Source organism: Pagrus pagrus (genome assembly GCF_965226575.1).
Source record: "Pagrus pagrus genome assembly, chromosome: 4".
Lineage (NCBI taxonomy): Eukaryota > Metazoa > Chordata > Actinopteri > Spariformes > Sparidae > Pagrus > Pagrus pagrus.
Window position 1 is genome coordinate 13,630,517 of NC_140188.1, and position 25,980 is coordinate 13,656,496.

Here is a 25,980-nt window from a genome sequence, read left to right on the forward strand (position 1 = left end):
ATTAGCTGCAGACAGTGACACACCTGGCGGGAGATGACTCCAATTATAGCAAGATGGGGTTAGAACAGTACGACAGAAATATTAACTAATCACACATTAAATCAAACACTCAGACGGACAGGGAATAACTGGAAGGGTGGTAGAGGCCTGACTATTAACAAATTAATCAAGGTACTGGGATGACTCTGCTCTTTTCATTCTTCTTCAGAGAATAAAAACAAAACACTTTTGCCCATAATAGACACTTTCCTGACTGCTCCCTCACAGTTGCACCTCAGGAAGTCATCATAGAGGAGCCGCTGCTGAGCATAATAACAACGTGAATTAAAGAGACTGTCGATGTGAGGCCATGAGAGGTGCTCAATGAATAACTGAATTACACACGGATGTAAGAGGCTGCTCATTTACATTTTCCTATTCTTCTTTCATTTAAACAGGCGTGAGATACGGTCATGGTGGATGAATGGGTCAAACAGGGATGAGATGGATACTCCAGCACATTCAGGGACATTTTGTGACATTTCTACACCTGTAGCTGCTTTTCTGTACGCACCTTTTATGCAGATAAACAGCTTGAGCCAACACAGTAAACCGGTTCACTGACTATACAACAGAATATTACAGCGAATAAAGCTTGTAAGGCAAGAAATTCATTATACATGCAAGGCCACACAGGCCTTGTCACAAAACATCCATTGTATCTAATTGTTCATGAAATGACAAGGACTTTAATTAACTTTATTGTGTTTGGCAATATCAATAATGTGTAGTGGGATTTGAGGCGTCAATATCATGCCAAAATCGTTGTGGGAACAACTTAATCGACTCCTAAAATGTACTAAAACTGTCTCTTCACAGATTCAGGCTGCTCTCACCTACAAGTTGGTCGCCAGAATAAAAAATTGGCATTTTACATTTCTGCAAACCACTAATAGTTTTAAATTTGTAAATGTCGTACACAGAATATTTAGATTACAGCAATATCAGGTTCACATCTCATGTGAGAGCTGACTTTCATGTCATGAGGTGGAGGGGATGGTGATGGTGTTACAGCAAGGCGAGGCGGCTGCCAAGCCAGAGGCCGCTGTCACATTTTCCAGCTTTGTTTGTGTCTACAAAACCAAATATTTTTAATGAGACCCAGAGGCATTTCCAACCCTGGAACGTTTTGTGCCTAAACCTAACCAGACTATAAGCACAATGTTGTTAAAACATAAAATTGAAAACTTAAGTTTCAACATATTCGTGGTTTGCAGAAAAGAACTTTACCAATATGTATTATATGTATTTAAAACAACAACTGAGCATAGATAAAGTTAAGAACTTCATTATCCGCAGTGTTGAAAATTGACTTTGAAACTATAGATTTTTTTATATATTTTAAAAAAGATGAGGTCACTAACTGAACACACAAACACAAACACACACACACACACACACACACACTGGTATCCTGTGGCAACAACTGATGTGAACTGGAGTGACACAATTAGGAGTCTGTGTTGCCGAGCCTGTTCTGCCTGATGGCACTTACATACAGTATATGTGCAGACGACACTGTGTGTATATGTGTGTGTTTGTGTGTACGATGAGCAATAGGGGCCATTATCTTCTAGCTCTCTGCACAGAAGTTGCGCTTTACTTTCCTGAGAGATACTGTAAACAGATAATTTATCTCTGACCCCTCTTCTTTGACACCTGAGTCCTGTAGGGAGTCACAGGAGAGTTTGTTATACAGTATAGTATAGTTTTCAAGAGTGGCACATAGATACAAGAAAATATATGTAGACGAGGAAGCTATGTACAAGGAAGTGTAAAAGATTAAGGTAATGTGTACAAGCTAAGCAGCAAAGGTGGGAGGGTGGCAGACAAATCAGAGAATAAGAAGATTAGAGGCCTCACGCACACACATACTGTACAGACATATAAACATGCAGGGATAAATAATAAGCAGAAATCTCCTTGTACATGTTGGGGGTGTGATCCAGGACCAGCTACACATCCGTAATGCCTGCACACAGTATGTAGCTGTGACATCAGCCAGTCTGTGTGCAGAAAGTGTGAACACAACCCGTGTGTACTCGTGCATATGAATCACAGCCACTACCTCACACTAATCACTCTGCCCACTGCAGAGCAGAGTCTACGAGTGTAAACTGAGTCGTCTGTCAGCTGCCAAGTGTTATATAGTTCACTGTCTCTTTATGTCTCACTTGTTCCCCTCTCTCCTCTCCTGAGACAGCACCCACACATCACATCATATAAAAGAGGAACAGCGGCACACACTGGTTATGGATATGGTCATGATGCTGTAAGGCAGATTTCAGGGCTGCACCTCATGATTCATTTAGTTCTTGATTAATCCTTTGGTCTGTAAAACGTCACAAAATCAGTCACCAGAATAAAATGTTGGCAGTTAATATTTCTGCAGACCGTTTGTATGTGTATGTGCTATAGGCTACTCATCATATTGAAATTTCTACACATGTTCACATGACATGTTTATCACCGTAAAATCGTGAAGGGAAGGGGATGGTGGTGGAACTAAGCGAGAAGGTTGCCAAGCCAGTGACAGCAGTTCCTGACTGTGTTTCACATTTTTAGGTGTGAAACCACTGGATATTTTAAAGGAGACATTGAGTTAATTTCCTGCCGTGTTTCTGGTAAAAAAACTTGGATATTTTTGACAGGAAGTCAGGACATCTCAAGCAGTGTTTGTCATGACAAAATCGAATGTTTTAGTGGCGACCTAAAGACATCTCAGCCAGGTTTGTGGCAACCAGAGCAGTTTCTTCAAGCCAAAACTTTTCTTTCTTTTCATCACCCTATCCCAGTGGTTTTGCCTAAACTGGCAAAACCAATGTGCCTAAACTACAAGCAGAGCATAAGCACAGCGTCACAACATAAAATAAAAATTGAACCTAAGGTTACAACGTAAAGAAACGTAAAGTTTGGACATATGTGTGGTTTGCAGAAACGTATTTCGCTAACATTTATTCTGGTGACTGGGCTGAAGAAATAGAGTAAAATGCTTGTTACGCTGTAAATTTGAAAAGCTAACTTTACTTTAAAAAAAAGCCAGGGAACCGATCACATTACAAAGTAAAGTAGACTTTTAAATTTAAGTTGTAGAAGCTAAAAAGTTTTAACATGAAATTATTAGTCTAATCTGCTTGGTAAGAAAAGTGACTTTGTCAGATTGTACTGTGTAGATGTAGACTTGACTTCTTCAAATTATTGAAGGTCTTTTTGCTGTGAGCAGTCCAGTTATATCCTTCATACTACTACTAACACATTATGTTACTGTGTAAAACAAGATAAAGCAGCAAATATTCACATTTGAGAGGCTGGAACGTTTAAATATTTAGCTTGAAAAATGACTAAGACGATAAATAGATTTTAAAAATAGTTGTTCATAAAGTTTCTGTTGAATAATCAATTAATTAACTTGATTACATGTTTCAGCTAGAGCAGACTTGTCAAGAGGAGCTGAAGGAGCACAAAATGATTCATGTGAAACTTCAAACACAGGGATTCGCTAGTTGTTCTCGTTTCATATCTTAAGAAAAGCATCATTCTTTTTGGCCAATTTGTCAATGTTTGAAATTCTGTGTACGAAACACAAACAACCGCAGGGTTTGAGTAATGATGGGTGCAGAAAATAATCATTAGTTGCAGCTCTATCAGAAGAAAATGGAAGAATTGTACTCACTCTTTAATTTGGAGCGTATTTTGTTGGCCAACTTCTTGATGTCTGCCATAAGATCCTCCAGCTCAGCCTTAGTTTCTGCGAAGAGAAGAGAAGAGAAGAGAAGAGAAGAGAAGAGAAGAGAAGAGAAGAGAAGAGAAGAGAAGAGAAGAGAAGAGAAGAGAAGAGAAGAGAGATTAGTGGACACACACTCAACCTGTGTGCTGACTAGTTTCAGATACAAAATCAATACTGTGTCACTCCCAACAGAGACAAACTATTCATCAACTTCAGTCCTCAACAGCACATGTTGTCCTTCACGCTTCGTCTTTTTGTCCAGAGAACCAGCGTCCTTCACTTCTCTCTACAGTTCACTGTCCTCTTTTCTCAAACACACACACTGTGCAGTCTACAGAGACATGGAGCTTATTCTCATGTGGACAGATGATGGGCACATGTGGGTGTTGACGGGTAAAATTGGCTATTTTGGTGACCAGAACAAGTGAAATAATCAGGATGGATTGCAGCAAAATCTGGACAAGAAGAGCAGATTTTGGAGCAGATTTGGATGAATACTAATCAGATCAGCAAACTCGAGCATGTTGAACGTAGTGAATTAGCCAACAATGGGGGCTGTCTGTAGTCAAGCAGCGCACTTCATGTGTTTTGGAGGAATGGCTCTGAAGGGAGGAGGTGGGATTTTTGTTGGTCAAATACAACATTTAGCTTGACTCTGCTTGTTTCTGCAGTCTTACCAACGCCAACTTTAATCGTTTTAATTGTTTTGCAGGCAAAAATGCCAAACTTGAGCTGCTTTTCTTTGTCATTTATGAAGTAAACTGAGTTTCTTCGGGATTTGGAGTGACATTTTATAACAAAATGATATATATAAAAGTAATCGTCTGTTTAAACACTGCTGACTTTTTCACATCTGCACAGCTGGCCAACTGCTGCACGAAGTAGGCGTGCCCTTTGCCAAATTGTCAATTTGGGAAAGTTGCAGAAATGAGGGGGTTTGACGCTGTTCAACAAAACGCAGCGCACCTCTTCTGACGCCTCTATCTATCTTGAGCCCGGTGTTGCACGAGTTTCTCTGCTGTGCTAAAATAAACTTTCTTGAGAGATACCAGTGCAGCCAAATTACGTGAAAAGCAAATTAACAGAAAAACAAAATAACACAACTTATTCTTTCTAATGTAAATGCTGAGGCAGCTATTTCTTCCAACACTCGTATCTACCGAGCGTATAGACAGATCTTCTCATCAGGGAAATCTTCAAAAGGCAGCTGCACTGAAGGATGGCTGGAGCGATTGTCACATCATGTTGCTCATGACAAACTGAAGGACCGACCCACTTTTCCTTTTTATCTTTTCTCCCTTCTGTTGCTCATTACAGCTACAGTCAAGCCATAAGTTTCATCATATTTTTACACAATACACAGATTATTACACGACGGAGAGTGCAGTGAAAACACATTTATCTAGCGTTGTAGGTCAGGATAATTAGCTGTAAACCTCTTACATTAATTGCGACTTGTCTAACACATTAATTATAGATGTTGTAACTACTCTGTAGTTCATTTTTTAACTTCTTTTCGTGGCGTACGATCCACACGTTCCATCATCTGTGAAGAAAATTCTCTGCATTCTCTTTTATATCTGTATTTCATGAAATAGCACATAATGAGAAGATGAATAAGAAACAAAAACCAGAGAAACAACAACAACAAACCTGATTTAACTGAAGAAAATACTAAATAACAAATGCAAAGGCCACATCTGGTGCGGCAACGGCAACGACAGCATAATTTAATAATTGGTTCATAACTGAGCACATGTAAGGACATTTTGAGTCTTTATCAATGCACAGTATTTGTCAATAATCCTTCAGTGAAGACGTGTTTTTTATTATTGTATTAGACAATATTGACATTTGTCATTTGTTCATATACCAGCCTCCACCTATGGACCCTAGATGAGGAGTTATAATTGTTTAGAGATATACCAATAAACATTTATATCTGCTTACAACAACATTATGTGTTATAAACCATTTTTTTAATGAGTATAGTGCGTATACATGCTAAAAAAGGGACTTTAAGTAAAGTGTTGCCCATTTCTTTTTTACTCCAGAGAGAAAAGACAAAAAAAGTGGCTTAGAGTGCCTTTTACGCACTTTCTCTCTCACACACTTTACCCAGGAGCATAATTGCCATTTTTAGTACATTGCAAGAAGTGAGAGTCATTTATCATCTTAATGCCACAAGAGAAGCAAATCTCCATATGTTAACAAGCCCCAGGAAGCCAGCAGACATAAAAAAAAAGGTCCTTAAAAGTTACTCAAGTCAAACTATTCAATCAAAGAGAAGTGCCTGCAGTACTTCTTTATAATGAGTTTATTTCTGCGTCCTACCTGCTTCTTTAAAGCTGCGTAAATGACAAAGATGAATACGAGATGGAGGGTTGCACGACCGAACTAAAACACAGCAAATATCTGCATTCATTTACAGACGGAGCTTCAATGGATGATTTGATTACACAGAATGAGGAAGACTTCAGTCGCTAAATGTTCAATTATTAAAACATAATATTTGCACATATCGTGAGTGCTCTTCATGGCACTTTGAGACACTTTGGAGATTAAAAACAGTCCCACCAGGCGAGCATACTGAGCGGAAAACTCATAAACACAAACAAGACAATAAAATCTATTATAATAAGGCGGCACTTTATTCACACTGTGTTTTTCATATGAATCCTAATCAGCAGCAAACACTAGCCGGGGTAAATCCTCTGACCACCTCGTATGATAAGGTAACACTATAGCAGCTCAGTGGAGATAGTGAACCTATTACACACTGATCAGCAAAGTATTACAGCCGTTAATCTGCTTAACAGACGTATCAGAGAACATCAGCTTGTGGTGCATACAGCTCAGCGGTGGACATGCGGGGTGCTAACTGATAACTTCAGACCCGAACACAGAGGATCATTTTATATCCAGCTGCTACTGACAGGTTCGATGAATGTAAGATTAATGGAGCGTAGGCAGGTGTATCTTTTATTAATAATAGAGACATGACAAGAAAATGAGGAAATGAGGCGAGAGAAAGAAGGGATGACATGCAACAAAGGTCCCTGAACCAACTCACACCAAGGAATTGTGAATAACATGATCAGGATTTTAAACCCTGGGTCACCAAGACAGCCAGGAAGGTTCTTGTATTTCTTAAAGATAACCGATGGAGTTTTTGACCACTAGTAGTGCTGTAGAGCAATATTTCTATGAGTGAGTCCCACTGTAAAAAAAAAAAAGAAAAATTACAGACATTTACAGACATTTACCATAAATCCCGCAGCAGCTGGTAAATGTTCTAGCGCTTGAAGCTAACGTTAGCTAGCATACTACTGTTGACAGACTCTTAAAATCTCACCTCCAGTTGTTGCTGAAGAATAGAAAACCTGTGTTGACTGTGTCTCCCCACTCATTTAACCTTCTGCATATGATTTTTTTCTCATAAAAGCAAGTTGTTGCACCACATCAATCGTGTTTAGGTTTGCTTCCTCATGAGATCGTGTGAGAGGGATCACACGTGAGTCGCTGCTGCACAGAGCGGTGTTGGCTGTTTATTCAAAATGTTTTAATACTGAACGCAACACGTTTCCAAATTGCAACCAAATTTGACACTGGACTTCCTTGGGTGCTTTTAATGTTTTTTTTAAATATCCAGTGAGTGGGATTTGGTGACATCTAGTGGTGCGGTTGCACATTGCAACCATAAGACCGTCTTTAGAGCCAGTGTTTGGTTTGTCTATTGTGAGCTACTGTAGAAACATGGCAGACTTGAAGAGGACCCGCTCTGGCTGATATAAAAGACTCATTCCAAGGTAAAATAAAAACAATGATGCTTAGTTTCAGGTGAATACACATTAATGAAAACACAATTATGAATACTATATTCCATTCTGCCAATAGATCCTCCTTTGTTCTTAAATCCTGTACCTCAGAGTAATGTATAGGAACCTTTATAACATGCAGGAAAAGAAGAACAAGCGTGCAGCCGTTATGCAATACCGTAGTAAAATGATACAAGGATCATGGAGGATATACAGAGAAGCTAATCCAATCTGATAGCTGCAGAGGAAACGAGCGATAATTCAATCAAGTCCTTGAAACATAGGATATCAAATTCTAAAGAATGACATAAATATGAAAAAAGGTTTTCTTTCCGCTAGTAATTCTAAAACAAACACTCGCAGCGGTAACACAACCTTGGTATACATTTGAATAAAATTGTGTCTCCTGTCAATAATCGTGCTGCCAATGGCAAAATGTATGCAGCATACAGTGAGTTTGTCAGGGTCAGAGAGTGATCTGAAGTGGTGGGCTGAGGCCCTCGGGTCAAAACGAATAAGCAGGGCCCTGCAGAGTGAGTGTAATCAGTTATACAGTAAATCACAGATGACCTGTTAAAAACTGTATCTGTTTACTTTTAGTCTAAATTATTCATTATAAATAAAGGACAGAGCGTTTATTTAATGCATTTTTCTGTTTTGTATCTTCATCCTTGCACAACTTCAGAAACACGCAGGGGTGTAAGGTTATGAGGAAGTGTCTCTCTCATTTCTGTGTAACCATAGCAGCCTCTGGTAGCCCGTTCCATGAGGTCAGCTGCGCCGGCATCACAGAGATAATGACATGAACACCCGAGCTCAGTTTGGGGCGGTGCGTGGAGTGTGTGTGCGGTAACGTGTGTTAAGGACTTAGATTAGATTTCCCCCTCGTGGTTACCAAACAGAGGAGGCCAACCTGCTCGATCAAGTGTCTATTCAGCCTCATTATTGGCTGCCTGGAAAGAGGACGAGTGCAGACACTGATGAATAAGCAGAGGGAGAAGTGAGAGGGAAGCAAATTAGAGGGCAAAACTGAGGAGTCAATTGAGCTGTGGCTTCACACCCCATCCCTCTCCCAGACGCTCTCAAATCGAATCTTCAGGTCACGCTTGTTGCCATCATTAAGATTGTGTTGCTATGGCGATGTGTGCAGTCGGTCCTCTCGCCAGCTTCAGATTGTTTCAAAGTGGCAGAGGGAAAAAAGAGAGAGCGAGAGAGAGAGAAATGCTAAGAGGCAGGAAGAAATGCAGGAAATGTGGACTCAGAGATAGAGATCATTTAAAGATAATTCCTATGGACCGAAGACTTATTTTTAAATGCCAGTTAAAAGTAAAGACAACAGGATGAAGTGCTTTTTGTTTTAGGAGATGTTCTGTTTTAAAAGGTTTACATCTTCTGCAGGAACCAAATGAGAGATGGACTGCTTTCTTTTGCTAATATAAAAACTACAATAACACCAGACTAATCCCTTAAATGCAACAAAAATTGACCCTCAAAAGGACTCACAACTAAGACATTGTAGTTAAGTGCATCCACTGCGTTCATCTTCAACCATCTGAACACCAGGATGACAGATAGCAGGAGAATGTCACTATTCCCACAATTGGCAGTGTACTGGCCACAAATTACAATTTTGTTCTGTTTGCCCAGACAAAATTAAACCAGAATGACTGAAACACAGAAACAGAGCGCACATGACAGGCACCAGCTCACTCAACACTTTCCCATTTCAGTCAAAGACACTCCAGTTAGGAAGCTGACCATTTAAAGAAGATGATTACACGGTTATATTTGGTGGAAAAGGCCAGTCTGCCCTTTTTAAAAACACGCACATGAATATTAAACCTTTGTTAACAAAAAAATTGCACATTTTAAGAGGTTTGTGCTGGTAGAGGGACCTGCAGAGGCAAATGATGTCAGCATGAAGTATCAGCAGAGTGACAGTGAGAAGTGTGAGGTTATAATTGCTAGAAGAACTGTAAAATATCAATTTGTCATTTTAATGTTTGTTTTTTGTACAGACTAAACAAATAAGATTTAACACGTTAATATATGTTCATCAGTTTTTGTACTAAGCTAGTTAGCTTCATATTTAGCAAACATACATGAAAAGGAAAATAATGTATATCCCAAAATGTCAAACTTGGTCATGTTGTTTTAGAAACAGTAATATATGTCGTTCTGGGGGACAAATGAGCTGTTGTGGTGATTTTGACAAAAAGGACACAAATGCAGGTAAAACAGGAGGAGAATATAGGAGCACAGAACAGACATGACACATAAGAACGCAGGCGACAGAGTGAAGGAAAAACACAGACTCAAACACACAGGGGCTTATTGACAAATGAAACACAGGTGTATGCAGAAAAAGGGCAGGAAAAAGACAAAGACAGGAAGTGGAAAGTAAAACATGACACATGCAGATGCAACACTGCACTTGAAACGTATTATCTCGTCAGCTGTGGTGGAGATGATTCACCAGAAAGATGCCAACTTATAGCCGGTATATTGGTATAATTGCAGCATCATTTGGACGTAATTTTAACAGCCTTTGCTAAAGCACCAGATCTGATTTCATTTGCACTATGCTGCCAGCCTTCATGTCTACTGATCATGATGGTACCTACATCACTTAGTAGTGTGATTTAATTAAAGATGAACATCCTGGAAGTCCTGGCCGATTCTTACTACACCAATCCTATTTAGCTCTGCAGCAGCAGCATTTATCCACTCACATAAGAACACCATCCAGGTTTCCTCTTCACTGTCACAATCAGAGGTCCACCTCTCTCACCGATAAGACACCTCCTACTATTATATCAATGTGTGTGTGTCAGTCTGATGTCAGCGTAGCGTGACACTGACAAGACACCGAGCTGATACAGCTTCCAGTGCTTCAACTCAGGGTCAATCGCTGCCATTCCAATCTCTAACTTGCAGCCATTTATCTTTCTCTACATCTCGCAGTATCTCTCTGCCTCCCTCTGCTCACTCTGTAAATATATTACCAGTCCTTTGTGTGTTTGCTCCGCTTATTGATCGTCTAGAGTCCACCTGGCTGATGTTTCAGAGAGGCAGAGTCTGAGCTCATCGCTCAAACATGACTAATATTTGCCTTACTGCAGGAATACAGTATAAATTCAGGTAATGACAAACTAACAACACAGATAGAGTTTAACCACTAAACTGTTCAAGGGAGTGAAGAGTCTGGAGTTTTCCTTTCTGACAGCTGATGAACAGATTTGCCTCAGTCAGGGACAACTATTACTATTTAAAACGCTTGTTAGTGACTATTAGACTTCTTCTTTATTCTGTGACGACCCCTCAATGCAGTAAATGGACACAACAAAACAGACAAAAAACAAAGCAAGTGGACAGCGACACTTGTTGCCCAGTAACGGGCAAATACAAAACAATAAAGAAGTAAATACATAAATATGCAAATAAGAAAACAAGCAGACTCTGGTAAATATTCAGTAGTTACTTAAACGTAGCACTTCTAAGTGCTGTATCGTAGGCAACTGGACTTCAGTTTCTTGAAGACGTTTCACCTCTCATCCAAGAGGCTTCTTCAGCTCTAACTAACTGGAGGCGAGTTGAAGGCTTTTAAACGCACATGATAAAAACATGATAATACTCAAGTAATCTAAATATGTAATGATACTAAAATTAAATAAAGCACCATAAAATAGTAACATAAAGAGAAAAAATACTCTTTTTGGGTACCACTCAAGTGCAGATGTGGATGTTTTACCTGATTAAGTCTCTGCTAACAACACCCTCCTTCTCTCTAACAACCTCTCTTCCTCCTGCAGCGTCTTTCAACACAGTGTTACTACTGTGGCTGTTACTGTCACTTTGAAACCTCCCCCCGCCTCCCAACACTTGACATTTCAATCTAGATCAGAGCACTAACACTACACACCTCTCACTGACCGCCGGTTCAGGAGTCAAGAGGACAGAGGGCAATTAAACTGATTTATCCCTACGTGAATGAGTTACCTCACCAGGTTTGACCTCTGCCGCGTGTGTCCTTAGCCCTGACTTTGACCATGCTGACCTCATTTTAAGAGGGATATTGTTATTCCAGGGTGTAAAGCCTAGTCTTCGGCGGCTATTACACTACATCAGCTTGGACATTGTGAGGGAGATGTAAGAGAAGAGGGAATCGGGAGAGATAAAGGAGGGAAACAATGAAAAGGGATAGCTGAGGAAGAACAAAGGGAATAGAGAAAGCTGGGGGAACTACACTTTCAAATTTTTGTGAAGGGTGGCGGAGCTTTGGCAAACCGCACTCCGAAGGAGGGAGCGCACTCAGCCAAAAACCGGCACTAGAAATAGTAACACTCACAGGCTGCAATTAAAACAAGCATCTACAGGGCTGCAAGGGGAGGACTTTCAGGAGTCAGAGGAAAGATCCTCTTTAGAAAACTGCAGGCTGGGAGTCACATGAAGTGGCTGACGAGAATGGCTGCTCGAAGGAGCCATCCCATGATACTAACTTTGAAACTTGACAAAGACTCCAACTTTATTTGAGTTATCCTGTGAAAAGATGACATTATATTGCAACGATGCCAAACACTACCAGAAGCACCACTAATCCCCCGAGAACTGGCTCCGGTGGAATGGAGGCTAACGAAGAGGCCAATGCTAGCCGAGCTAATCTGAAGAAACCACAGCCTCATGACAAGCCCGGCGCCGATGAACCCGACGCTAGCACCATCCCCGGTAATGTAGCCATAGAGTTTGCTAAACTCACTGCACTAATCCTGGAAAGGTCAGACGCCCACGACAAGAAGCTGGAGGCTATCTGGGTGACAACAAGTGCTACAGATAGCAAACTAGCTGAAATTACAAACCGCATTTCTCAAGTCGAGAGCCGTCTGGGCTTCCTCGAGGAGGCTAATGAGCAACAGCAGGTTAACCCTCCAGCCACAGTTACAGAGGTGGAAGTTCTCCGTCAAAAACTGGACGACATTGAAAATCGGGAGCGAAGGAATAATTTACGATTTATCGGGTTCCCAGAGGGCAGCGAGGAAGGAGATACCATGTCATTCCTCATCAAAACTTTACCGGAGATCCTGAACATCACCTTCCCCGGGGGACTGGAAATCGACAGAGCGCACAGGATTGGAGGATCGCACAAGAGCCCAGATCCTGAACCATCCCTCGCCAGCAAGACCCATCATCGCCAGATTTCTCAGATTCCAGGACCGAAACCGCATCTCGGAGGCTGCATGCAAGATGGGTAAAGTTACCTGGAAGGAGCATCGTATAATGGTCTTCGCCGACTATTCCAAGTTGGTTAATGAGAAGCGCATGAAGTTCAACAAGTGTAAGAAGATGCTCCATGAAAAATGCATGAGATTTTCTCTCGACTACCCAGCAGTGCTCACCGTGAGATCAGGGCAGGGCCCCCGCCAATTTGATGACCATAAAAATGCCCTGGCTTACATTCATTCCCTTGGATAGCTTGGCGTTACTGCGCTTTGGATTAATGGTACTCGGCGCCTCAGTATCACAGCCTTAAATTGCGAGGAGCTGAACCCCTTTCTGATACTTTTTCTGTTGGTCTACCACTGGCCCCGGAGTGCATGAAGGTAAAGATGAACGCACAAAATGTTCCGGTTCTTCTAAAATGTTTTTCAAAAGAGATCACACCACTGTTTTTCTGAGATTTTATATAATGACATTATACAGAAGCAATTTATGCCACAATCAATGCGGACAGCTATAACATCACTCTTGCCAAAACCTGGGAAAGACCACCTAGATGTAAACAACTACAGACCTTTAAGCTTACTTAACAATGACTATAAATTGTTTGCAAAGATATTAGCAAAAAGATTAGAAAAAACTGTGTCCACTTTAATCCACCTGGATCAGGTTGGTTTTATCCCAGGGCGATTATTATCTAACAATATGAGGAGACTTATGCAAATCATGCAAGTTGCCAGCTCTCTCCCACATTCAGTGAGAAAGCATTTGACCGCATTGAATGGCAGAACTTGTTTTACACTTGTAAATGTCCAGATATTGTTTTGGTCAAAGATGCTTACAGTGGATCAGAGCTTTTTTATCATGAACCCGTGTCAGCAGTTAAGAGCAATAATATAATTTCAGCACCATTTCAACTTTATCGATCTACAAGACAAGGCTGTCCTCCATCTCCACTAGGGATGTCCCGATCAGGTTTTTTTTACCCCGATCCCGATCCGAGTCATTTAATATTTAGTATCTGCCGCTACCGAGTCCCGATCCGATACTTAGCCCTAACTAATATTTTCCTAGATAATACAGCTGCATTACGAAAAAAATCACCTGCATCCAAGCTGTTCTTGATAGTTTTTTTTATTTTGTTGAAACAAAGTAAATACCTTCATATGGCTCTTTCTTATTCTGCATATCCTATTGCAACATTGGTTTTCATTTGTTTTTTTGGTTGTTTTTTTTAACAAAAACAACCAAGTAAACAAAGTCAGCAACTAAAACCACAGAGATGGGCTGGTTATCCAGAGCGATGTATTCAATGACCTTCTCTGTAATATTTTTGACCATGACACTGACTCGGGACATCCCTAATCTCCATTGTTATTTATCTTGGCATTAGAGCCTCTAGCTTGTACAATAAGGATGGAAAGAAATATTACGTGTGTTTTCAATTGGGGATTATGATTTCAAACTTAATATGTATGCAGATGACATTTGTTGACTTTGTTAAAGCCATCATGCTCAATCCCAAAAGTATTGGAAATTATAAAAACATTTGGCAGTCTGTCAGGCTATAAAATTAATTGGAGCAAAAGTGAAACCATACCCTTAAATCAGTGTACATACATTACAGATCTGGGACCCGCTCCGTTTATATGGAAACAAGAGGGGATGAAATATTTGGGCATTAAGATTAAATGCTCAACCTCTGGTAAATTCCATAAAGGAAGACCTTAAAAGGTTTATAAAAAATTGGGAATAACAAAGACTGCCTTAGCATTATGTCCATTATGGCACAATGCAGCATTTAAAGCAGCAGGGAGTCCATTTTCAGACCTTACATGGCAGCATCACAACATTAATGTAATCTCACAAATTGTAGAAAATGGGGTGATTTTGTCTTTTGAGGAGCTCAGAAAGAGGTATAGTCTAAATGCCAATGCTTTCTTAAAATATGCACAATTAACATCAATACTGTCAAAATTCCCAAGAGAATATTTGGAGTACAATGTTGAAATAGATAGTAAATTGAGAGGTTTAGCATCACACAGAGGCACAGTCTCGGGTCTATATAAATTGTTAATATGCTCATCCTCAAATCCTAACGCCCACACTCAGTTACAGTGGGAACAGGTTCCCCAGCTCCTCTGAACTCTGTTGACATGGGCGTGGTCAAGTAGGAACTTGTGTCACTGTCCTGCAGTCAAATCCTTCTGGGAGGATGTGGTCCACTCAGTGTCACTTATGCTGAAGATAGAACCCTCTCCTTGTCCTCTCATTTGTTTGTTGGGATACAGGGCTGCACAACTCAGGTCAAAGAAAGATAGGAAAATAGCAGGCCTAGGCTTTTTGGTTGCTAAAAGAATAATTTTGATGAATTGGAAGACACGCAAGACACATTTTTTTTCAAAAGAAACATGGTTATTTGAATTTTTTGATCTTCTTGGAATGGAGCGAATGGCTGATTTGATGAATGATTCCGCGCATAATTTTGGAAAAAATTGAGACCAAGTTCTGGGAATTATCGCAGAGTTCCAAATTTGAGATGGTGGAGGACTCTTGCTGTGCAGCCCTGTAAGTCACATTGTCACTTTGTTTCCATGTAAATTAACCCTCTAATGCCTGACATCAAAAAAGTTGCCAGAAAATTCTAATTTTCTGGAACTGAGATGTTTATGAAACCTTTTAACAAACACCCCCCCCCCCCCCAAATTTTTATCATTTTGTTTATGATATATTTTTTTTATTTATTTATATATATATTTTTTTTTAGGGGTGGCTGTAGCTCAGTGGGTAGAGCAGCAGGCTGAAACCCTGGCTCCCCTGGGCGGAACTGAGCTACAGGCCGAAGTATCCTTGAGCAAGACACTGAACCCCGACATTGCTCCTGGCGTGCAGTTGGCACCCTGTGGGGCAGCCTCTGACGCCAGAAGGGCCCTGCGATGAGCCGGCGACCATCCAGGGATATACCCTAGCCTCCGCCCATTAGAATACTGGGATAGGCTCCAGCAACCCGCACTTTCTATTCATTTATTAAAATAAATAAATGAATAGAAAGTGAATAGATAAATAGAATAAAACCAGGTTTAAGCAGGATAAAAGACAATAAATAAATAGAATTTATTATCCATTAAATGATTATCCACTAGTGGGCAGAATACATGTATCAGGTGATATTTTTTTTTAAGGAAAGTATTGATTATGTTGGTATGAACAATCGAATTGCAATGGTACAGTACCGATCCTTCTTCTTCTTCTTCTTCTTCTTGTCTGATTTACTTTACTATGCTTGTTTGTGGTTTCGCTGTGTCTACTTTGTGTTGTATAATAATAAAAATGTTAATAAAAAAATAGAAAAACAAATGTTCCGGTTCTGACTGTTAAACTCACTAGGTCTATCACTCCCTCGGACGCGCAGGAACACAGGTGCACGGCGCACACACTTTTTTTTTTTTTTTCCATTTGCCTGTTAAACGGACAATTTTATCTGGACATATGAATAATATCACCGATCCTTTGTGGGCTATATGGACTAGTGGTGGGTCGACGGATCCTTTTTTCTGTTAGGGTATTCAGTGGATGTTTTTTTAGATCAGTTCATAATAACTTTGTTTGCGAAGGAGTTTTTTTCCCCCCTCGTTTCAATCAAGAGAGGACTCACCTGGAGGTTAGTAAAATCGCTATATTGTGCAAGGTAACATCGCTGCTCATGTTCACTGTGTAAAGAGAGATTTTATAGGTGAAGTAAGCCCAGGCCTTGTCCTTACAATGTTCGCCCTTTATTCTGGTTTTTGCATATGGCCGTCATGGGTCACACAATTAGTTATTTTCTTTATGCAGACTTCTGTTTAATGTGTAATTCATTGCCAAAGTTTGAAATATCTTCCTCTTTGTTATTATAATGTTAACGGTCACGCTCGTGAGGTTGGGTGGTTGTCACTGCAGAAGAAGAAGGTATTAACTTTCATTAGATCTAAAAAATGTGATGTAGTATTTATGCAGGAGACCCACTTACTACCACAAGAATCCCAAAAGCTTCCTGGTGATTGGGTGAGCTTTGTGGCGGCTGCCTGCGGCAGTAGTAAGAGCAGAGGAGTGGCAACTTTAGGTAACAAGCGACTACAATTTAAATGCTTAAAATAGAGTGCAGATGAGGCAGGGAGAATGCTGTTGATGCTTTGTGAGATCCAGGGAAATAGTATCATACAAGCGAATGTGTACGCTCCAAATATAGACGATCCTGCATTTTTTGGGCTACTTGAGAAGACACTGAATGATTTGTGTGACTATCCAATTATCATGGGGGGTGATTTTAATGAGGTAATGAACCCTATATTAGAAAGATATGTCCAAAGCAGCTGGTCTAGTAGACATTTGGCAGCTACAAAACCCATCATCAAGAGGTTTTACATTCTTCTCTTCACCACATAGAATTCTCTCTCTTTCAGACAAGGCAGAAATACTTTGAGGAGGGTGACAAGGCTGGTAGATTACTTGCCAGGCACATTAAACAAAAAGAAGCAATGAGTACTTTTCCTGCCATTAGGAGGGACAATGGGTGTGTCCTGACTGATCCTAAGGGGATTAATGCGGCCTTTAGAGACTTTTATGTAAAACTTCAAACTTCAGAGTCGAAGGACAGAAAAGACATTACATCCTTTCTATCAACTCTTAATCTGCCAGTGTTGTCAGAAGACCAGCTTGAACATCTTGAATCACCTATTACTACTGAGGAGATAAGAGACGTTATTAAACAGCTTCCTTCAAGTAAAGCACCAGGTTTAGATGGCTTCACGGCCGAGTTTTATAAAGCTTATGCTGAGGAACTAGCACCATTACTCCTAGACACCTATAATGAAGCTCTTGAGAAGGGAAAACTCTCTCCCACATTAATTGAGGCCATTATCACCCTTATCTTGAAGGAAGGAAAAGACCCTTGAGACTGTAAAAATTTTAGACCTATTAGTTTGACCTCCTGTGACAGTAAAATACTGTCTAAAATTTTAGCTAACCGTCTGGATGATGCTATGATCCTTACGGCCTCGGACTCTAATATATTGTCCCTTAAAATGACATGGGAAACTGACCTAAAGGTGTCATTCACAGATGCAGAATGGGGCAGAATTCTTAGAAATGGGAAAAAAATGTCAAACTGCGGACGCGACTTCATTCAAAATACTGAATAGTGTCTATTGGACACCATCCAGGCTGTACAAGGTTGGTTTGGTTGACAACTCGGCGTGCTAGAGGTGTCGGGACAAAAATGGTACTCTAGTACACATGCTCTGGGGTTGCCCAAAAATCCAGGCATTTTGGTTTCCCTACATGCAATCGTAGAGAAAAATATCGAGCAGAATATCCCGTTCACCCCTAGTCTGTTTATTTTGGGTGACCCCTCTGCATTAAGTGATCTGACCCCTCCACTTTCTAACTGGACCCAGACTGTCCTCATGTTAGGCCCGGAAACTTCTGGTCAAAGAATAAAGAGCCTCCTCTGCACCAGCACTATCTTTGTGGCACACCTCTCTTGGTCAGCTGGCTGCCCTAGAACAGTTGTCCGATAGGTTGCTTGATAAAGTGGAGGAGTACAACTTGAAATGGGGGAAGTATCATTTGTACACTTTGGGCATCTAATGGCGTTCTGATAGAATACTGTACCTATATACAGGCAAGGTTGTAAACTCAAGTACTCTGTGCATCACTATCTTTTTTTTTTCCAAGAGGCTCTTTTTTGTGTGTTTTTATTGTATGAAATGTATTTTTTAGGTTAATTTTTGTCTATGGTTGCGGTATGTCTTCCTTTCTTTTTATTTTGTTGTCTGTGTACTTGCTTCTTTTTCCTGATTGATGTGTTTATCTTTTTTTATTTATTCATTTTATTTGTCAGGGACAGTGCATATTGATGAACATTGCTGTAAATATGCCAGAATTAGCCAAGAGGCTAGTTTTCATCTGTTGTCCCTGGCAGTTTCAGTATAAAACATAAGATAAAAGTAGGACAAAGACATAAACAACAATAAAAGCAGGACAAATACATTAGCAACAATAAGCAGAGTAGACCAAAGTGCAACAGAGCAGGGACAGACAATAGCAGCATACATAAGCAGGCACACATGAGACATGTACAATGCAGCAATTTTGCAAGACAGACAAACAAAAACATACAGGAGCGATCACAGGCAGACTAAGGAACAAGACAACAATGACACAGATCTACTGTATGTGGAGGAGCAGAGCAGTTAAGCATCATACACATTATCTCTATTTGACTAATGCTGAGCGATTTGATTTGGTTTGTATGTTTAATTTTTCTGAAAAACCAATAAACTGTAAATCATAACAAAAAGAAAACTGCAGGCTGGGATGTCAGAGGGAGAGAAAACTCAGTGGTTGGAAAAACAGACTTAGAAATGTTGCTAAATAAGCTCTCAAGTGTCAGTGCTAACGAGCAGATTCCCTGCATTTAATTAAAGTGTAAGTGCATTCTTCAGAGGCACGGTGGAGGTTCAAGATTTAAACTGTGGGTTTTGTACTTGATTTTGTAGAAAAACAACTGCACCACCCAAATGTGAAGTGGTAGACGAAGTTAACATTTATTTTCTTTGTGAGAAACAAGCCCAGGCTGAGTTACTTGGTTCAAGCTGTGGACTCATTTTCCAGCAGACAGCAGCTGGAGTTTGACGTAACAACTGATTGAAAGATCTGCAGCCGAGAGAAAACACAAATCAAAAGTCCCTCTTCTGGTTTTCTCGTTTCTGCATCCTCTGAGCAGTATAGACAGCACTACGAGGTATAACACCAGACTGCTTGTCTCAGATGGTTTTAATGTACAAACCAGGAGGGCACATTTACTGAACTGGTGACAGACACACAGGTTAAGCTGACTGGAGACTCAATTGTATCCTACATGTTGTGTCTTGAATTGAAGCTGATAATAAAATGGAAAGTCGAATAAAACCTCCCCTGAATCACAAAGATGACACCTCCCGCCTTCCTCTGGGACTAAATGGAGGCGTCCAGTCTCCATAGCTGAAGGTGATGCAGTGCTACACAAATGATTGAACTACCCTTTCCTCCAGTGCGGACCATGATGATAGGTATCTGACCTGCAAGTAAAGAGAGGGGCCAGAGTGAAAGTGCTGTACCTAGTTATCAAACCACAGAAATGGAGAGTCAGTGAGAAAATATCACCATCTGCTGTAAACTGTCCTTAATTCTGGAAACTTCTATCTGAAACAACATGTCAGCCACTGTGGGAAAGAGGAGACAAACTAGACGTGTTTAAATTCTGCTTTAACAGGAAGGCTTTTTAGTCCCTTAGTAATGAAATCCAGTTGGATCTATGGCCTTTATCTCCTGTAGGCTAATCCTAATGCAAATTAACTTTAAAAATCCACACTTCACGTATTATCTTGATTTTTTATTGATCTTGTTTCTCTGAAAATACTAAGAAACAACAAAAGCATCATTAATTTCATGCATTTTGTATCATATAGGTTTACTGAAAAGGCTTCAACAAAGGTTTATGAGAGCATTTTTCAGCCAAATAGACTTTCAGTTGCAGTCAGCAGATGAGAACGTTTGAGGATTTCAAGGAGGCCACAGTCAGCGAGAGGACTGAGGACCAAGAGGCAGGACTTTTTCCAGGCTGATCTCAGCACAGGAGGAGAACTGTTGACAGACTTGGATCAGAAGACCAGAAGGACCTGAGTAAGGGTGAGGACAGTGTGGGAGGAGCTTAAAGAGCGTTTTTTTTCTTCAGGGTTTGTACAGCAGGGAAGGAGATCTACTTGCACCGCCATTTTCAAAGAGGGCAGCTGAGAGGCGAGAGGGCTGATGTATCATGAATCAGCAGACTGGAGGAACCGCAGAGGAAGAAGGTGGCGCAGGAGGAGCTGAAGGTCATGAACAGGTTCTGGTGAACCATCTGAAGAGTGAGGAAGGAGAGGCAGCGCTTTTTCCAGGCTTTTCCCAGCAGAGGACTACATGTATATTACACGTGTTAGCTGGCTTAGAGGACGGCAGCTTCTGTGGCTGCACAGGAGGAGCTCAGGGAGGAAGATTTTGATACCTCCTACCCGACAAAACGCTGCGCTTCACTTCACAACCTCACACTCTCCTGGGAACAAGCCAATGCAACGGTCACCGATGCCCCTGCAGGAGAAGCAATAATCATCGACTTTTAACCTCTCGTTATCAAATCTATCAACTACAGTCTCATCGATCAAAATAATGAGGACGCGGCGCTGCACGAGGCCGATAAATAATACTAGAAAACAAAACAAATAATGCAATTATTTCATGGACGATGTGAATTCAATCATGCTTCTAAATATAAAATGCATTTGTGTGTTCCCTTCCTGCATTAGAGGAATGTGCTCTTGAGGAAACACAGGTTCAATACACATTATGACCTGATGGCTATTACCTAATCTATCATCATTATTGAACATAGTACTGTATACCGCCATGAGCGCAGCCCACACAAACACACAAACCCTTAACACGAACTATTCCCTGGTGGAAGGGTTAGGGCTATGCTTCATTTAAGGGGGTGGGATAATGTGTAATGCAGACATGAAGGTGATGTTATAGAAGCTTTGTGTGTGTGTGTGTGTGTGTGTGTGTGTGTGTCAGTATGCTTGTGTGTGTGTTAATACAGTATGGGCTCCGCAAGTGGAGCAGTGAGCAAACACAAAAGCAAAGAGGCAGAGGATGACGAGGAGGTAAGGGGGGAGAGTTTAGGGTCGTGGAGCTGGCCAGGTGGGTGGTCGCTAGGGAGTTGTGATGTGATTAAGAAACTGATAAACCGTGACGGAAACAGAAGGTTTATCGTCTCACAATGTTACGCTGAGTGGTGAGAGACCTTTACTAAAAAAAACTCAGTGTGTGTGTGTGTGTGTGTGTCTGTGTGTGCCCTGCTCCTCTTCCATTATCCTGTTTATCTGCAGACTGGGTTGAGTGAGTGTAAGTGATGCTGTGATCACCCTCGCTCTCGGTATCACACACTTAAAGTCTCCGCACCTGTTACAGTAGCATTCACGATCTCCGGTTTGACGCTGGAAAGAGAATGAGCGAGTCGATGAGAAAACTTCTGGGAGAAAAATACTAGAAGAGGAGACGCGTTCTCATCGGGAAGGGGGATGAAGGTTGGATTTCGTAGGAGGAGCGAGCGGGTTCAAGCGGAGCAAGCTCCTCTCGACACAGGGGAGGAAATAAAAGAATACCAGGAAAGACTTCATACTGAATATTTTATAAAAATAATGAAAGACCACTCTGGCCTTTTATGTGAGCGACATTTTCAGCACAACAATGACTCAGTGTAGATCCTAAAGTACGTTAGATTTCCCATTGAAATGTCATACTCCGGTACGGTGACCACAGCAGTCACAGAGACAGAATCACTACACACATGTACATCCAGCACACTGCATAGTAGTTCATATAGTTAATACAGATCTTGATCTTCACACACACCAATCCCTGTTTTCCACGATTTATATTCACATACAGTATATCACTTTTAAATGCGAGCGGTGCGGATACATTCAACTCGAACGTTTCAATGTTGTGCTATTAAAAATGTTGTTTCTCACATTGTGATAAGCCCACTTCCCCGTCTTACATTCCCTTTTTCCTGCTTGTTTTGTTGACGTGTTGATAAAAATGTGATCTTGCCAGCATTGCGTTTCCTGACTGAATGTATTTGTTGATGCAAATTAGTTGTTTGTGAATTTGATGTATGGGAGAAAGAGTTGTATAGATACACATGCACACACACACACAATATAAAAAGCTGCTCAGGAGACCGAGGAGCTTCCTCGATTAGGGTATTCAGATAAACTCGAGTCTCCGTCAGCAACCACAATGCAGACAGCGAAGAACATACTGACCTCCGTGTAATGAACGACCCTGACATTTACATCAGCTGCTGACAGATGTGCATTTATCAGGCAGGCACACATACACACACACACTGAGCATCGATTCCAGTCACAAAGGAGACGACGTGTGGAAGTATTCGCATCGTAAATGCAGCACCTGGCCTCGCTGCCGCTCCGCTCTGTGCATCATCTGCACACTAGTTAAAGGTCTCATCTGATGCCGGCTGCGGCGTGCAGATTGATGCTTTTTCAGGTAGGTGGAAGGTGGGGAATCAGGGAGGGGAAAAGAGATTGAGGGTCGTTACTGGTGCGAGTAACATCCCCCTCGTGAGAGCAGAGGTCTGGATCGATGCTCTGACATACATGAGAAGAAAAGGTCTGAGAGAATAGCGAAAGGGAGGATGAGCGTTGGATTGTGGCATCCAGCACAGATTGAACAAAAGTAAGGAGGAGACGGGTTGAAATGGGCGAAGGGAGGAGAGAAAAATGAAGAAATGTGGCAGATGGTGAGGAGGTAAGTACAGGACTAAAGAGTAATGGAGAGGGAGCAGACAAGTGGAGGACAAACAAAGGTGTAAGAGATTTCACTGTGAGAGCATAAACGCTCAGAGAGGACTGATCGGCCCTTAACATCTTCAAGGTTCTTCTATCAAAGCCTCCATCGCCATGCTGTTTTTTTTTCTTTTCTGAAAAGCTGATCTTTTTTTCCTCAATTTCTTTAAAGGACTGGAGTCAATTTTCTTTCCTTTGTTCAGTGAAATCTGCCACCATCATCAGGCTTTTTGCTGCCATTGTACAATAGGCAGCATATAAAATCGTGACTTTTAGCTTTATTCTCTTTCTGCTTTCCATTAAGAGCTTTTCTGACTCATTACTGAGTCACTGCAGAATTAAATATAAATGGTATCATTAAAGAGCATGTGTGTAAAAAAGGGTCAGTCTTGGCTTGGTTGAATCAATAAAGAAAATCATGATGAATCACACCTTAATTAGACAAATAAAATGAAATCATAATCCTTAAGCTTCCACTTCTGGTTGATTTGGCGACACCTGTGGAACATCTTCATGATAAAAGAGCAACAGTTCGGTACAAAATTAAACATTTATTGATCAATGGAGGCAATGAATGCTTGAGCAGCTATTCTATCAGGAGTACAAGCAGGGAAAAAGAGGACAGAGAAAAGAAAAACAGCCTTACTCTCATCGGGATTAGGTGAGGCGAGGATGGCACTGTGCTGCCTCTTCACCTCCTCAACTTTCTCTGCCAGAGACTCGATAAAACCCCGGATCTCCTCCACCTGTCGAGAGAGAGAGAGAGAGAGAGAGAGAGAGAGAGAGAGAGAGAGAGAGAGACCAAAAGGCACTTTAGATCTCCTCAGTGCTGAGGCAGGAAGCACCAGTGATTAGTCTGAGTGATGTTGATAGAAACTGAACTGAAGATGTCATTATCGTATTAGAGGCAGAATGAAAGCAGAGTGAAGGAGGTTTAAGTGAAAAAACGCACATATTTATAAATGTTTTTTTCATGTTAATCTGGGCTTTTTAAGTCATTTTAGATACAACAACATCTGGCTGGAAAAGCTGTGTAGTAAAAATAACTCACTTTTCTACTTTTGATACAGAAAGCTACCACTCAAGTCTTCCACAACCTGTGATGTAACTCAGGATACTGAAGTGTGAATTTGTGAATCAAGTCTTAAATGGGACTGTGCCGTGGAAAAAAAGGGTGCACAAAGCACCAAAAGATGATATGGCTACACTACAAGGCCAAAAGCATGTGGATAACCAAACATTACGCCCATATTTGATCGTGGAGTATCTCATTACAAAACCATAGACATTAATGTGCGGCTGGAACGACACCCACACTTCCTGGATGGATTTCCATTAGATTTTGGAGCCTGGCTCCAGGAATTTGCTCCAAATTCTCAGCCACAAAAGCATAACAGCATTTCCTACTGTCCACAATCAAAACATGTATATTAGGTTAATTCCCTGATTAGAGCCAATGAGCAAGGCACTGGCTTAGAACCTGGAGTTGGTCCCTTGGGCAGAGCTCTCTGAGATCTGAGATCAATGATGGTTCTTGAGTTAGTGAAATGAGACGTGTGTTGGTGGAGATTCTGTGTATGTCGCCGTCTACAAACAAACATTCCTTCGAGAACAGCAATGTACACATCTTGGCCAGAGAAGACAGATGGTTTGAAAGAGGAGTAAAATAATCCATCTACATCAAACTGGAACGACCATTGTTAAACAGAGAAGGTGGCATACGACACTACTCATCACCCACCTACAATGCTGTCCTGTGTTGGACCTAGCCCGAACACTCTACATGAATGCCAGTTGGGTCAACGACTCACATGTGACCTTAACGACTCTTTAAGGACACACCCACGCAGGGTTTAAAGCCTGCAACTCCCCTCCAGTTAGTTAGACTGAAGAAGCCTTCAAGAAACAAGTCCAGTTGCCTTCGATATAGCACTGACAAATGAGATGTGACAAAGGGGCGTGTGTATGTCTTTCAACAAAGTTTGGTCATGTGATGTGAATCTGTTTAAGAGTAATGCGAGCCAGATAAACCAACACACACACGCTTGACCTCCGAGCCAAATTTCAGCCTTCTAGGGTGAAAACTGTGGCCGCAAAAAACAAGGGAGGGGAGATTTTTGAGGACCAGATGAACTCGTCGCAGCTAAATAATTTGGGCACAGGTCTCAGAAGTCATAATTTTCTTATGATAAGAAAGCATCTAGCAACAGAAAACATACATCTGGATCTCCATCAAAAGCTCACCTCACAGTTTCTTGGCTTGTTGCCCACATTTTAAACAAATCTCTGGCATACTCTGCAGAAAGACGACAGATGAACCGACTAACTAATGAGTTGACAATAGAATATCCTCGCAGAAGATAACAAATAAGAATAAAAATAGCACATTTACAGTTTCGGTCTCTTTGACCTCATTCTCTCTCACGCTCAAATGAATTGTTACACCTTCTAGCTTAAACTAATGAGTCTTTATGCTAAGCTAACTGGCTGTTGTCTGGAGCTTATTACTTACAGTACAGACACGAGAGCGGTATCAATCTTCTCATCTAACGCTCGGCAAGAAAGCAAATAAGCATAATTCCACAAATGTTGAATTATTCCTTTAAGGACTAAACTCATTAAAGAAAACTGACCCTTTAAGTAAATTACATTCGTATCCTCCTTTGAACTCCGCATTTCGCAGCATCATCTGCCATCAACATCCAAGTTTGACACTCTGACCAATCACCTCCCTCCTCCTCCACGCTGGCTC

At 41.0% G+C, this 25,980-nt stretch overlaps 1 protein-coding gene across 1 annotated transcript in view; it reads right to left on the reverse strand.

The window, feature by feature from the left end:
- The window catches only part of stx1a (syntaxin 1A (brain)), a 68,105-nt gene that overhangs the window by 18,747 nt on the left and 23,378 nt on the right, over nt 1-25,980 (reverse strand). The window contains exons 3-4 of the mRNA XM_084350107.1: nt 23,875-23,974; nt 3,713-3,787 (exon numbers count right to left, since the gene is read on the reverse strand). Coding sequence (XP_084206233.1) covers nt 3,713-3,787; nt 23,875-23,974 — 175 coding nt within the window. The remainder of the gene's footprint in view (nt 1-3,712; nt 3,788-23,874; nt 23,975-25,980) is intronic.